We start from the raw sequence: 16,697 nt of genomic DNA, 5'->3' as shown, positions 1-16,697 counted from the left end.
AGCAATTTATATTTTCTTGAAATGCCTAATCAGTCAACCTAAGCACTAGCAACCCAGTCGGTGCTTATCATCTATTTTCGGATTGTTTACATGAAAACTACAGAAGACTGATTACTTTTTATTTTTGTAAAAGAAGTAAAGAAATAAAAAAAAGAGTCTTAACTCCTTCTCAAAAGTCAGCTCGTCAGAGAGAGAGAGTATAAATGTATGTTGCCGACTTCATGGTGACTAAATGATTATTGTTAGGCAAATGAATAACCAGTGTTCTCAAATCATTTAGTTTTTAAAAAAATAAAATATTCAATACAGTCCAGCTTTCAAAGATATTGATCTGGTAGCATATCTAGGCGTAAAAAGTGAATTTAACAACATTTCCAAAAGCAAATCAAATGAACCCTTTCAAAGAAAAATGTTTAATGTTTCACTTCAATGTGTTTTACATACTCCACCTTTCACTTTATACTCTCTTTCTCAACTCTACCTATTTCAAAACCATAATATATTTATCTATGTATTTACACATGCATATATCTGCATTCTAACCCTTCATTTCCTTCTCACGTACATAGTTATCTTCGTTCACTATTTACACACATCTTTTCGATAACTTGAATTATTTATGAAAAGTGGCAGTAAAATACATGTCCAATCATGTACAGCACTACTAATGACATCTAAATATTTATCGACAACAAACGCGTTTGTGTAAGTTGGAGTGAGAAACCCAACGTATAAGACATTTATGACATTGGATTTTGTGGGGTTTTTTAAATCTGTATCGCGATGCCTATGTCTCCACAAAAGTGGTTATGATTGCACGGTCCTTGCACCTCTTAACTGTTCTGTTTCCTTACACCATCTCGGTTAATTCCTCTCAGCATCATATATACTTCATTGTTAAAAATGTATGTGTGTATGATTGGCGGCAATAATAATGTCTCGTCTAGGGTCATGGGCTTTGTCTGAAATATTTGACATTTAGTTCAGTTGTGTATTTTACCTAAATGTTTACTATATGCTCCAGTGTTATATTTTGATTTTAGGTAGAAAAGCTGTAGCTCAATTTACATAGTAGAAAAATGTTCTGGTATCCGGAATGTTAAATTTTCAGTGTTAATTGTTCTTTTAGTCTTCACGGGCGAGATCACGGTTGGCGTACTATATTCTAAGGTGCGCAACACCTGCGTTGTTATGGACTGTAACATCTATAACATAATGTATATATGTATTACCAAATTAATTGAAACAATACAATTATTCAGCTCGTGACAGAATATTTTATATGATTTTAAAGTCAATTAAATTAATCCAAGTATATAAATGTGGATTTTGATTATTCCAAACTGATATCGTTCATCTTAGACAAGGGATAGCGAGGTTTCTATAATGTGTTCAGATTAGAAAGAATGAATAAAAATAAAGCTAATTTCTCGTTGAAAATGATTTCCAACAGTTTGAAATGAGTGAGTGCGCTCGCAACACAAAAGTACGTTTAAAGCCAAATGCTAACACTAATTAATACGGACTATACTTGTATGCACGTTTTTAATGAGATTATTTTAAAATTCAGTTGGCTGATAAATGAATGGAAAAAATAATCTGTATTCACAGGATCTCAATGTACTGGATGGGTGCACTTATTACATTCACAGGATCAGAGTGAACAGGGTGGATATCGTCACTGAATTCCGTGGGAATTGATTGAACAGGGTGGATATCGTCACTGAATTCCGTGGGAATTGATTGAACAGGGTAGATATAGTCACTAAATACCGTGGGAATTGAGTGTACTGGATTGAGGTACCCATCGAGTTCTTCCTTCCTTCCTTGTAATGTTACTTGGCCTCAGAAACTCTTCTGATTCATTATCCTTTTGAACCATGGTTTGTGCAATTAGCTGTGGTTCGCTGTGTTGTTCCAAATTCATTTCCATGGCGGTGCTCAGTTCTCCCCTTGGGTTGCTTACAATTGTCCAATAATTTCCAGACAGATTATCCTCCTGTATATTTTCCGCTCCATCATCTTTAATTGAATCGGTAACTCTGTTATCATTGGATACTCTGTCCGTACGTAAGCTAGAGAAGAAAATCATAACTTTTAAGGAAAAGGATAAATGCGCATGTGCAATACATATAGATGCATTAGCAACATTAAATTTACTATGATACAAAGTAAGTAGATGGGGTACTTAATAGTGTCGAAACGTTATGTGTAGATATTACAATAAAATAATTGCATCAACTTAGTCGCCGGATGTACGCCAGCCATTGAATAATATCAGGTCGAAGTTCAATGATACAGTTCTCAAACCTATACGCTCAATTGACTTATCACACACACACGGTTGTGTGCATATTATCTTCTATCAAAATGTATGAATTATTAGAGCAGCTGATTATGATAAATAAATAAGTATATATTTCAAGGATATATCTGTATTGCAGATACTACATACCATCTTGTTCTGTGCCTTTTTTACTTTCTTTTCGATACGTTGACAATTTATAATTACCAGATTCTAAGTTTGTGTTGAAGGCAGGCGATGAATGCAACGGCCAAAATACATCCCATTCCGAGAACAATATACAGCAAGTCGCGTTTAGATGGAAAAGCTGAGGAGAAATAAAGAATTATTTTTCTGTCTTATTTGGCAACTGAAAGTTAACAGTTCTTTTTTATTTATATATTCATTTCAAGATTCTAATTGCCGCAATTTCATACAAAAAGTATTGCTATGAAATCGGCCCAAAATTTATCACAACTACTAGAGGGTTATCTCCCTTACAATAATTATTTCATTACGAAGCATGATACATACTTCATCACAAGTAAAGTATTTTAGTGTCATTTGCATACAATAATAAATCGAAACATTAATATAAGAAGATGTGGAGTCAAGAAAAGCGATGGAGGCAAATAACATGCAGATGAGAAGACAAGACCGGTGAAAGGAGACATTATGAGTAATCGACACTACCATATGAAGCACTGGAAACTGTAACAGGAAGAAACACCCTGATCATCAAAAGTAATAGTGTGTGTGTGTGTGTGTGTGTGTGTGTGTGTGTGTGTGTGTGTGTGTGTGATTTGGATTTTTAACGTAGCTCTAAGAAGTTTTCAGTCATATTGCTACGATGTCTTCAGTGTGGCAGTTTATAGTGATGTCTAGCACTGGGGCATGATGCCGCAGACATGTAGCATGGTGTCCCACCCAGTCACATTATCCTGACACCAGGCCGACCAGTCCTAACACTAACCTCTTAATGCTGAATGCCAAGCGAGGCAACTGTTAGTATCATTTCTGTAAGTCTTTGGAATGACTCGGCCGGTAATCGAACCCACGACCTCCCGCATCAGGGGTTGACGCTCTAACCACTAAGCCACCAGGCGGTCAAAAATAATAGGTATTCTTTCTTCTGATAATGTGGACATTCGAGAAGTAATCGGCTTTTTCATACTAAGGGCCTTTAGAACAATATAGTCTATTTGCAAGATTTACACGACATGAATCAATTTAAGACAAATGCAAATATATTACAGTTTTGCTAGGATAATAATTGATTTTATATTTTCTTTCGTGAAATATATAATTTTGTTATATACAGTTTTGTAATATGTCCACATGTGAAGATTAGTTACAGTCGAATCAGGTAAATTCCAAACAAATTCAGCCTGAATGAAAGATAAAGATAATAGTTGATACGTCCTTGGCATCAACTTTAATAAATTGCTTTCTCTAAAACGATAACTGCATATATCTTAAGAAGAATATAAAGTGGTTGTGGGGAACGACACATTCAATATCGATGTCGTTCAAACCCAGGTTATGCATGCAATTGTTTGGTTATGTCGATATAAAATAAAAGCCACATGCTTGAAATTTTGTTTTTATTTGGGGAGGGTGGGGGAGGGGTTACACTATTCCCAGTGATGACCATTCCAAGAGCCCACAAATCTTGTCTAAGAGTATGTTCAATGTCTGTCACAGCAACCCTTTATAATTAAATGAAGAATCGTCAGCTTTTTAATTTTCTGCAGTATCATGGAATAAAAAACGACAAAATTGGTTACAATACGGGATCAACGAAATGTTAACATCAAATGATTTAAACGTATATGATCCATCATATTTAAAATCAGTGCTGTTTTCAGATCATAAATAAGGAATGTAAAACATTTATGTGAAATAACAAAACCTGTTTTTAAATTGATAATGATATACTACACGTTATCGAACGCATTTAAAATATCAACCTTAACACATATTTCACATCAAGAACTTTGTAACAATTATGACATATTCAGTCAAGTAAACGTTCTTATATCAGTACAAACAACACAGTTGAGATATATAAATAAAAAGAAACGTGTATGTATGTCTAAGTACGTACTAACTAGCCTAGCCGGTCCGCCCTTTTTAGTCTAGTGGAATGAACTCTCGACTGTGAGACAGACAATCCGGGTTCGATTCACGACGCTAGCCAGAATCTGTTACATTTGAGCGTTTGTCCAACTCTCAGTAGGGGATGGCCAGATTTGGACTGGAGTTAGACCGCACAGTGAGGACGAATATCAAAGTAAGCGGGCGACGAGTTAGACCGCACAGTGAGGACGAATATCAAAGTAAGCGGGCGACAAGATTATTGGTCTAGTGGTATGTTCGACCGAAAATAACGCAGACTAACAGGGTTCAATTCCCGATCGTGATAGTTGGAATTTGTCGCCACTCCTATTACAGTTGTATGCATGCGTGAATACAATTCATGCGTAACAACTAGCACGTTTGATAACAGTTTCATGGATTCGATAATATCAACTTGTTGAATTGCTTAATATCTAACAGTTGACAATTTCATTATAAATTAGATGCAAAGAGACTGAAATCTCATTAACTTTTTCAACAGTTTAATGTCTAATTGGATCAGGTCCTCGAGCTTTATATCATCCCGAAAATGAATTAATGTAACATTATCCGTGTATGTGCTTGTGTGTGTGTGTGTGTGTGTGTGTGTGTGTGTGTGTGTGTTTTGGATTTTTAACGTAGCTTTAAACATTTTTTAGTCTTATCGCTACGATGTCTACAGTGTGGCAATTTAATGTGATGTCTAGCACTGAGTCATCATGGCGCAGACATGTGGCATCATACCCCACCGTATCACATTATCCTGACACCATTCCGACTAGTCCTAATACTAACCTCTTAATACTGAGCGTTAAGCGAGGCAGTTGCTAGGACCATTTTTTATAAGTCTTTGGTATGACTAGGCCGGGTTCCCACCCGCGACCTCCCGCATCTGAGGCGGACGCTCTAACCAGCTGGGCCACCGGAGTAGTCCATACTATTATCTATTAGCGTTTAAGATCTGCTAGCTACAAAGTTTTAATTGTTTTTAAAGTATATAATAAGGAAAATATAGTATATACGTGTACCGATATACATGACATGCTAGACGGTGAATGAATGACTATTTAATTTTCAAATAACCTGTATAGTGAATGTATCAAATACTAAATCATTTCGTTTAGAGCTAAGTAGAAAATGGGACATATTTTATTTATTAGACTTTATATCATATTTTCCGTTTGCGCGTGTCGTTTCCGTTGAATAACAAGTGACAAGACAAATCAGGAAGTTGATTATAAAATATTGGCAACATATGTCAACCAGAGACTTGAGGTGGATTAATCTGTGAAAACGAATAGCACATTATGTATATAATATTATTATATTTACTTTATGAAATTAACACATCAAATATGATCGAAACAGAAGTAGCAATGTTATTTTACAACTGAGGTTGTAACGTTTTGGGACGTAGTACCGCGTTCACGTCAGCGGGTCACATCAGCCGAAGCTCAAATCCTTCTTTCTCTCTAGGGTCATAGATGGTCAACCTATTGATTTAGGTCAAAAAATTTTGTTCCTCGTGCAATTATCGTAATTTTTGTAACGAAAATGCAACGAGCTGTAAGTATTGCATTAAATGAAACATACATTGTTAATGATGGTCAGCACATCAGAAGACTAACAAATTAATGTTTTACCAGTCCATGCAAGTACTTTACAATTAGTGAACATAGGTTTGGTACAGTACCTTCTGCATCCACTTCTGAGGTCATAGCTGTGGTCTTGTAATGATTGATACCTGAGCAAAAACCAAAAATTTAAATACTTGCGAACTCTTTGCCTTTGTAAGAGATACATAATTCTTCTCTGTCTAATATAATGGACGCTTCAAAAAGTAGACAAATAATCATGAATACGGGCATTGAAAGTTTTTTTCCAAAAAAGGCAGTACGCAAGTGATAACATATCGTCAGGTAGATTTATCTATTTCTTTATTTATTTCAGTTATCTTTTTTACTGTTTATCTCTCACGATCTCTCAATATAACGGGATGTCCGCGGTTTACCGATTATTTTCTGTTGTCTTTTGTGATTATTCACACAGAAAATATAAACAGTTACATAATTATCCTTCTAAATTCATATTAAAATAGCACATCCTGGATTTGAACTGGAATAGTTTTAAATTAACCCATCGGCAAAATATACATCAAAGAATAAGTTTGAATGTCACATTTATTATGTTACTGACACGGCACTGAAATTATGTATCATAATTCACTCAAGTGAATTTTCACAATCCTTCTACTTGGAAAATATTGTAACTCACGGCCTAGCATAGCATAAATTATATATTAGTAATTATATATTAGTTTCAAACGAAAGATAATCCCAAACATGAAAGCATCTAAAGTGCAACAAACGAGTGCAAAACTAACAATGGGACTAGTACACACCTCAAATGGAATTATATTTGAAACAAAAATGGACAAACGTTTTTTTTTTTTTTACAATTAAAGTAACTTCTGTAATTAGATTCCGGCTCAGAATAGCGGTTGTATAATCATCTATTCCTGAAACAAACGAAAATAAAACTGCATGGATTTTCTGCCCTATTCTTCGCAAGCCAAGTTTCCCCTATGTTTGCCTACCTACACCTTGGCGGATCGATCAAATATGTCAATGCGTTGCACTAGCGTCCTCTATTGGATTTCACTAGTTTACCCCTGGTATTTATTTCACTCTAACCATGGCGAGCAACAGCGATGCATTGTACATCGGTATAAAATGGTGGAGACAATTGACAACAAAAGGAAACTTTGCAAGTTTAATATCGATTGTCAGACAAAACGAAAACACTAATTGTTTAAGGAAATGGTGTAATTTGCAAGCAAGGACCGGCAGTGGAAAATCACCTATTTACCTGTCCATTCCAGCTGTGTGCTCCTCTTGTCTCGATTATGTAGAAATCGTGTTCAGATTTGAACAACTTGATTTTGATTGGATCCAGTGGCTTGCCACTGCATCCAATGAAACTCACTGACCAGAAGTATTGAAATGTCTGACCGATCCGGCAGTGTGGAGATAGGCTTACATTTCTGAACCTTGGCTAGCGAAGATGTTTAAAATAATGGAAGCTTTGAAAGGTAGTGTTATGGATATCTATATATTTTGTAACTCCTGGTACATGATTTTATCTAATCTTCATAATTCTTATTCATGGTTGGAATGTGTATAGAATATCTTTAATTAAGTTTGGCCTTCGTGATTTGCATCTGTTAACCTCACAATATGGCACAGGATATATAAATAGATGTTATGTATGTTTTGACAATTTTAATGACAATTTTAATAAGACTTAAAATGGCACCTAGGGCGTGATTTCTCAGTCACTGATGTGAGTTCCACGTTTCGAGAATAATTCTGTAAATTCCTATTAGTATACGCTAAGTTACGTGAATTGGTCCAATTCAACGCAAAATGAGTTGTGTAAACTGTCACGTGGGGTCTATTGTGAGGTACAGTCACAGTATACGGTGTATATAAGGAGAGAGTTAAGCATTCATTTTCATTCAGATTTTTTTAGTCAGTCACACTTATTGTGTTCTTATTGTAAGTCTGCAGATGCGTTTTATGTTGTACTTAGATATTATTCGAGAGCAAAACATTTGTTTAAAGTGTTTAGCGGAAATAGAAAGTGCTCATTAATTGGACTATAATGTTATTCTGGAACTATTAAAAATTATTTGAAAGCGTTCTGGACAACGCCATCTTGACAACATCGCAGTAGTTTTTGGAGGACCAGTACATTTTCGGTTTTGAAATTAATTTAGGACTTTCATAGACGTTTATAAGGACTATTTTGGATTCACTTCATAATACTGTAAGATCCTCTTACAGTTTTGCGTATAACTTTTATAACTAAATTAGCTGGTAAGTTTAATAAAACTTGCTGCTTTTGCTTCTTTTCTTTTACTTAAGTCGGAGACCACAGGGTCGTAATTGTAGCCATATTTAAAGAACAACGAACAACTGTATACGAAGTCAACGAGAAAAATGAGACGAAGCTGAAAAAAGAGCACATGATTTACAAATAGATTTTGTTTCTATATCATTATCAATATTATTATTAGTAGTAGTAGTAGTAGTAGTAGTAGTAGTAATTGTATTAATGAAACTAGCAAAACCAGTGTTTTTATCTTTGTTGCTGTTCATGTACTACATTAAAGTTCTTATTCATATAGAGATAGACCATGAAACACCCATCAACGAATTGTTGAGTATTCAACAAACCGCGACAGTGTTTAGCATGTCATTAAGCTATAAGAAATTTTAAACGTCAAATCTTGTATGAACGAAGTTTGGTCGTTAGTCCGCGATCCTAGTAGGCAGTGAGGTCACATATTTTCTTGTTTCACTTAATTTGCAGCGAAATGTACTTCCATTCATGACATCATCACAATTTTAACAAATATTGTACAAGTGACATCAATAAGAATGTAATACAACTATTCAAGTAACGTTTTCAGAAATGAAAACGGAAAGGAGTATCAATTGCAACAAAAGTATCTTCTGTGGCCTCGTTCCGGCTTATCGCTTTAGCCGTGTAATAATGGATTTCTGAAAGGAACAAAATGATTTTATGAAAATTCTGCTGTCTTGAAAGAGACGTTTTCCTTCTTGCTCAGAAATATTGGCAAAACAACCAACATTTCCAACCAATCAGTATGCTGTTTTTCAGCAGCGTTCTTTTTATTCATGGTAAAGTTCTGCACTGTAAGAAAACATTGTCATAGATCGCTGTGTAATTAAATGAAAACAAAACGCATCATCTGGAAATATTATTTTTCTCCATTATTCTGATCCTCTCTCTCTCTCTCTCTCTCTCACACACACACACACACACACACACAAACACACACACACACAACCACACACACACAGACACAAAAACATACAAAACATAACAGAGTCGGGTGAGACGCCTTTATACCAATCATGATATGTTTCTCGATTCTGAATCGGATATGAAAATAATTGTATTTACAGAATCATTACCTTCTGTACTCTCCTTCTGAGTATTCACTATGGTTGTGTAATAAGTGTTTACTGGAAAAAGTGAATATTGTATGGACGCTCAAGTTAAAAAGGATAACTACTTCTCCTTTCCCTGGTATACTTCAAATTGTAATCAGTACGAAAATACAAGTACTACTGTACCCGAAAAATACAAGGACTATTTAATGTCATTTATGGCATAATTAGCTTGTTTAAGACATAGCAAATGTTTCTAGAGCAAATAAGAAAAACAGACATTAGAAAACACAAGCTCTCTGTCAGGAAACGTCAGCGGAACTTAGAGATGATGGTGAAGTTTAAACAATTGGGGGGAGAGAAGATTACAAATTTTCACCACACAGAAAAGAAAGTGCTATATCTAACCCATACGATAATGAAACATGTCACCCATTGATTTATGTGATTATAGCATTCTAAACGGAGTATTCATACAGGAAGACAACAATTTTGTGTATTGTCCAGTGTGCTATTTTTCCAGTTGGATCGATTTACAAAACATTTCTGAGAAATTATACAGCATTAGCAATCAGAAGTATTTTCCGCAGAGTCGCCAGATTTTAAGTTGCAAAATAGCCAGATATACCATATATAACGACAATATTTGGCACAAAAATAAATTAATAAATACATAGATATTTGTAATTGTGCGCCAATAGTATGTTGCAGCTATAATATACCCATCAGAATGAGTGATGTGACCATCAAATAACATTGTCTATCATATTTTCTATTTCAATCACCTACCTACCACCGCCATATTGCCATTCCCAAAAATAAACAACATTTCCAACCAATCAATAAGTTGCTAATCAGTAATGTTTTTGTTCATGGTAAAGCTCTGTACTGTTAAAAAAAACGGGTCGTAGACCGCTTTATAATTAAAAGAAAATGAAACGCTTCATCTTCTTGAAATATTATTTGTTATTTATTTTTCTGATCTTCTCTCTCTCTCACACACACACACACGCGCGCGCGCGCGACATAACAGAGTCGGGTGAGGTCGCTTATACAGTCATTAATTGTTTGTCGAGTCTGAATCGGATATGAAAAGAGCTGTGTTTGCACAATCATTACCTTCTGAAGACTCCTTATGGGTAGTCGCCATGGGAGTGTAATAAGCGATCCCTGAAAAACAAAAGTGATTATTGTATGGGAACTCAAGTTTTCAAAGATAAATAGTTCACCGTTCCATAATATACTTCGAAGTTCAACCAGTCCGAACATATACGGACTATTATATTCGAAAATATAAGGACTATATAACGTCATAAATGGCATAATTAGCTTCTTTTAGATATTGGTTTGGATACATAACTTAGCAAAACCTCGCCTTGTCGTTTGATTTCAAGTTCTTTTTCGTCGTGACCGCATGTTATTCGACTTCGTAATTTTTCAATGAATATTCAAGCGTTCTTATGCGGGTAAGGGTCGAATATGTAAAATAATGTATTGTGCGTACTCAGTATGCAAGAAGTATAATCGAGTTATTTGTGTACATTTGTGTATCATTTTTAGTATATGTTGTTGGACACGGTCAAGTAAAACGTAAAAATCTTAAGGTCAATGCTGTCCCTAAATTTCCAGTGTCTATCAATAAGAAGCAATTGATGGGACTCTTGGGTATGACTTAATATTATCGGAAATTTAGCTATATTTGTTTTCATAATTTCTGAACCCTTGACCAATCTTTTCGGGTAAGAAAACCAAGTTTCATTGGTCTGACAAATGTCAGGAGGTTTTTGATAAATTAAAGCAAATTCTAGCGTACAAGAGTTGTTTTTTTTTTCTCTTCCAGGTTTCAATCAATCATTTAAAATGCCTTCAGATGCGATTGTTGAAGGGGTTGTTGGAATATTCATACAGGAAGACAACAATGGTGGGTATTATCCATTGTGCTATTTTTCCAGTTGGATCAATTTACAAAACATTTCTGTGAAATTATACAGCATTAGCAATCAGAAGTATTTTCCACTCAGTCGCCAGATTTTAAGTTGCAAAATAGCCAGATATACCATATATAACGACAATATTTGGAACAAATGAATACATTAATAAATGCGAAGATAATTATAATTTTTCTCCAATAGTATGTTGTAATTATAATAAACCCTTCCGAATGAGTGATGTGATCGTCAAATGACATTGTTTATTGTATTATCTATTTCAATCACCAATCTGCCACCGCCATCATCACCAGAAATACATTTACTGACCTTGGAAAGATGAATTCAGATGTGCAACTTACATGGGGCCAGTGTACCATCCTTACCCGCTAGGCACCATGGCAACGATTAGTAAGCTTAAAACCATTCAGATCTTCATTTAGTCATGTACCTGCTTATTGAGTTGGACTATCCAGATTTTCATCCGTTAACTATTTACATATTTACTGATGAGGACTATCCAGATTTTCATCCGTTAACTATTTACATATTCACTTATGAGGACTATCCAGATTTTCATCCGTTAACTATTTATATATTTACTGATGAGGACTATCCAGATTTTCATCCGTTAACTATGTGCATATTTACTGATGAGGACTATTGAGATTTTCATCCGTTAACTATGTGCATGTTTACTGATGAGGACTATCCAGATTTTCATCTGTTAACTATGTGCATGTTTACTGATGAGGACTATCCAGATTTTCATCTGTTAACTATGTGCATGTTTACTGATGAGGACTATCCAGATTTTCATCTGTTAACTATGTGCATGTTTACTGATGAGGACTATCCAGATTTTCATCTGTTAACTATGTACATATTTACTGATGAGGACTATCTAGATGTTCATCCGTTAACTATTTACATATTTACTGATGAGGACTATCCAGATTTTCATCCGTTAACTATTTACATATTTACTGATGAGGACTATCCAGATTTTCATCCGTTAACTATGTGCATGATTACTGATGAGGACTATCCAGATTTTCATCCGTTAACTATGTACATATTTACTGATGAGGACTATCCAGATTTTCATCCGTTAACTATGTGCATGATTACTGATGAGGACTATCCAGATTTTCATCTGTTAACTATGTACATATTTACTGATGAGGACTATCCAGATTTTCATCCGTTAACTATGTACATGTTTACCTACGGGGACTATCCAGACTTTTCTCCGTTAACTATGTACATGCTTACTGAGCAGGACTAACAAGTTTTCATTTGTTAACTATTTGCATGCTTACTAAATTGGACTATCCAGATTTTCATCCGTTAGCTATGTACATGTTTACTGTGTTGGACTGTCTAGATTTGCATCCGTTAACTATGTATATGCTAACTGAGTCGGACTATCCAGATTTTCGTCCGTTAACTATGTACATGCTTACTGAGCAGGACTAACAAGTTTTCATCTGTTAACTATTTGCATGCTTATTAAATTGGACTATCCAGATTTTCATCCGTTAGCTATGTACATGTTTACTGTGTTGGACTGTCTAGATTTGCATCCGTTAACTATGTATATCCTTACAGAGTTGGACTATCCAGATTTTCGTCCGTTAACTATTCGGATTTCCATCTGTTATCTATGTACATGTTTCCTGATGAGGACTATCCAGGTTTTCATCCATTACCTGTGTACATGTTTACTGATGAGGACTTTCCAGATTTTCATCCGTTCACTATGTGCATGTTTACTGATGAGGACTATCCAGATTTTCATCCGTTAACTATGTGCATGTTTACTGATAAGGACTATCCAGATTTTCATCCGTTAACTATGTACATATTTACTGATGAGGACTATGCAGATTTTCATCCGTTACCTATGTACATGTTTACTGATGAGGACTAACGAGATTTGCATCTGTTAACTATGTACATGTTTACTGATGAGGACTATCAAGATTTTCATCCGTTAACTATGTATATGCTTACTGAGTTGGACTATCCGGATTTTCGTCTGTTAACTATGTGCATGTTTATTGATGAGGACTATCCAGATTTTCATATATTAACTAGTTACTTATTTACTGATGAGGACTAACGAAATTTTCATCCGTTCACTATGTACATTTTTACTGATGAGCTACCAGATTTTCATATGTTAACTATGTACATGTTTAATTATGTGGACTTTCCAGACTTTTATCCGTTAACTATGTAAATGCTTACTAAGCAGGACTATCCAGATTTGCATCTGTTAACTATGTACATGTTTACTGAGATGAACTATGCAGATTTTTATCTATTAACTATGTACATGTTTACTTCTGAGGACTATCCAGATTATCATCCGTTAACTATGTACATGTTTACTGACGAGGACTATCCAGATTTTCATCCGTTAACTATATAGATGTTTACTGATGAGGACTATCCAGATTTTCATGCGTCAGCTATGTACATGTTTACTGACTTGGACTATACAGATTTTCATCCGTTAACTATGTATATGCTTACTGAGTTCGACTATCCGGATTTTCGTCTGTTAACTATGTACATGTTTATTGATGAGGACTATCCAGATTTTCATCCGTTAATTATGTACATGTTTGCTGACTTGGACTATCCAGATTTTCATTTGTTCACTATTTACTTATTTACTGATGAGGACTAACGAGATTTTCATCCGTCCACTATGTACATGCTTACTGATGAGCTACCAGATTTTCATATGTTAACTATGTACATGTTTAATTATGTGGACTTTCCAGACTTTTATCCGTTAACTATGTAATTGCTTACTGAGCAGGACTATCCAGACTTTTATCCGTTAACTATGTAATTGCTTACTGAGCAGGACTATCCAGATTTTCATCTGTTAGCTATGTACATGTTTAATGATGAGGACTATCAAGATTTTCATCCGTTAACTATGTAAAAGTTTACTTCTGAGGACTTTCCAGATTTTCATCCGTTAACTATTTACATATTTACTGATGAGGACTGACGAGATTTTTATTTGTTAGCTATGTTCATGCTTACTGAGTTGCAATATCCAGATTTTCACCTGTTAACTTTTTACATGCTTACTGAGTTGGACTATCCAGATTTTCATCTGCACATGCTTACTGAGCAGGATTATCCTGATTTGCATCCTTTAACCATGTGCATGCTTACTGGGCAGGACACGATAGGTAGAGATCAAACTTGAGCAGCTTGGGGATACATTTATACAAATGTGTAATTATGGTTATTCATTGTAAACTGATAATCGCGCATTTATGTGCAACAATGAAGCATAAATAATGCTGAATGGTGATTAAGATTAAATCGTTGCGTGTATTTTATAAAACACCCATGTCTTTCTTTTGCAGAAATGTTCTTAGAACTGACATCTTATTACTAAACAAAACCGTAGGAAGAACCCCTAGATGCAGGAAATATGTTCACGCACGGGTAAAACGTGTCCTGCGTATATACGGAATTGACGTAATTTGAAACTGTTAAACGAATAAATCACATGGTGGATGAGTTATTCTTCTGCTGATATTTACTGAATATGCAAATCGCTACATATTTATGCTTATTTCATTCCAGGAAAGGTAAATATTCAAAATTAAATGGTATGATAAAATACGTTTTTTTTCTTCATAAAACCGTACGTAATGGTCAGAATAAAAGAATAACGCATTCATGGCAACAGTTAATGTTAAAGGAAAATATAACTAGTAAGTTTTTACATTTCGTGCAATTTTGCGAGAGGTTACCCTCATGCGATTTCATTTTGCGTTAGAGGTTCCTATTTGGGTTGACGCAAATCCGAATGTTTATTTAAATTCAGCCGTACATACCAATAGTTTGTAGTTCAACACGGTTATCCAAATCTGCAGAATCCCATTGTCGTATGACCCTGTACGTCCCAGCATCATTTTCGGTTAGATCCAGAAAGTGGATTGTCACAGTTATGTTTTCTGGCTGAGTGTAATATACAATAATAAGCCCTCTTTGAGGTTGTTTGAGTGGAACAGAATAATTGCTATTGGGGAAAAATCGATAGATAGGTGACTCGTTATGCAGTATATAGATGGCATCATTGCGTATAATGCTAAATTTCCATGATAAAGACACATTTTGCCCAATTATGCCTGATATAATTCTTCCATCTGAGATACTATAGCTAGTTAAGCTGCAGAACAAAAGATGTAGTAAAGACATATTCCGTCTATGACCGTGAAATCTGTTACGTCCGGTAATGTTGCATTATTTTACATCAATACGCAAAGACAGTGCCTCTATCTTAAATATGTTTAAAACACCTCATTCATACAAAGAAAGGACATCCTTTCCAACATCCAGTGATGACAGTCGTATAATAATAGAGACAAATTACCTTTTGATATCTTTACATTCATTTACTTTTTTAATACTGGCACAAAGGAAAGAAATATGTCAGTGAATGTGATATGTTAAAATTGAATTAAAAAAAGAAAAAGAAAACAACAGCTAGCTCCTAGGCTACGTCTTCAAAATTTGGGCGGAAATCGTGCTTACACAACCATTTTACTTCAGCTTCTATCTATCAGATAGATATCTGAAATTAACCTCGTATTTCGATCTTTCCCGATCTGGTCGGAATTAGATACACCACTCTTGTATTCATTTAATAATACGCGGAAATGAAAACGGAAATAGTTTTAATTTCATCATATTAATAGTAGGACATACATACATACATACATACATACATACATACATAGAGAGAGAGAGAGAATTATAAATATACACCAGACAGAACGGAAAGTGCTCTTCGATGATTCTATAGAAGAATGCTCGATAATAGTAGGCAGCATTATTATTTAATACAAATAATAATATCATACAGGTTAGAGAATTTCTAATTCGTGCTCGACGGAGATTCGAATATTATATGTGTATGTGTGTGTGACCGTATACCAATTTACCGCGGTATTATTTGCCGTTGTAAACACAGTACTTTTCACTCTACCGATCCTTCCAAATTACATTTGCTTATTCTTTTTTTCAAATCACAAATGAAATTATTTAATGTGAATTTTCAAATTTTAGTAAATAGTCACAAATTTGTTTATATTACAAATATAATTATATTTATGAAGCCAAATCACATGGTTGACACGTAACACGTATGCGAAGATAGTTGTCTAATATAATGCTATGAATTATATTCGGTCCATATCAAACTCTAAATTTTGGATTAAAATGAAAAAGAAATAAAATATATCATTTATTTTTGTTATTTACAAGCGGATGTTAATGTGCTAAAGATATGTATTCCTTTGTAGAACCGTGGGTCTTCCTAAGATGCTCACGAAAGAAGTAGTTTTC

At 34.7% G+C, this 16,697-nt stretch overlaps 1 protein-coding gene across 1 annotated transcript; it reads right to left on the bottom strand.

The window, feature by feature from the left end:
• Window positions 1-1,531: 1,531 nt before the first annotated feature.
• On the bottom strand, window positions 1,532-6,142 carry LOC149793195 (uncharacterized). The gene is made up of 3 exons (XM_089966317.1): window positions 6,096-6,142; window positions 2,513-2,612; window positions 1,532-2,075 (listed from the first exon to the last, which is right to left on the bottom strand). The coding sequence occupies exons 1-3, from the start codon at window positions 6,118-6,120 to the stop codon at window positions 1,766-1,768; spliced, it is 435 nt and encodes a 144-aa protein (XP_089822443.1). The 5' UTR covers window positions 6,121-6,142; the 3' UTR covers window positions 1,532-1,765.
• Between the last annotated feature and the right edge of the window lie 10,555 nt (window positions 6,143-16,697).

The sequence above is a fragment of the Sinohyriopsis cumingii genome, chromosome 8, assembly GCF_028554795.1.
Source record: "Sinohyriopsis cumingii isolate HCF-2022 chromosome 8, ASM2855479v2, whole genome shotgun sequence".
In the NCBI taxonomy this organism is placed as follows: domain Eukaryota; kingdom Metazoa; phylum Mollusca; class Bivalvia; order Unionida; family Unionidae; genus Sinohyriopsis; species Sinohyriopsis cumingii.
The sequence above is the reverse complement of the archived record's forward strand: the minus strand, read 5'-3'. Positions and strand labels throughout refer to the sequence as shown.

Bases quoted from the DNA above. Each gene is read 5' to 3' on its own strand.
- LOC149793195 (XM_089966317.1), bottom strand. From the start codon at position 6,120: ATGACCTCAGAAGTGGATGCAGAAG. The intron at 2,613-6,095 runs GTACTGTACCAA...ATTTCTCCTCAG, and splicing joins CTCAGAAGTGGATGCAGAAG to CTTTTCCATCTAAACGCGAC. The intron at 2,076-2,512 runs GTAATTATAAAT...TTTCTTCTCTAG, and splicing joins CAACACAAACTTAGAATCTG to CTTACGTACGGACAGAGTAT.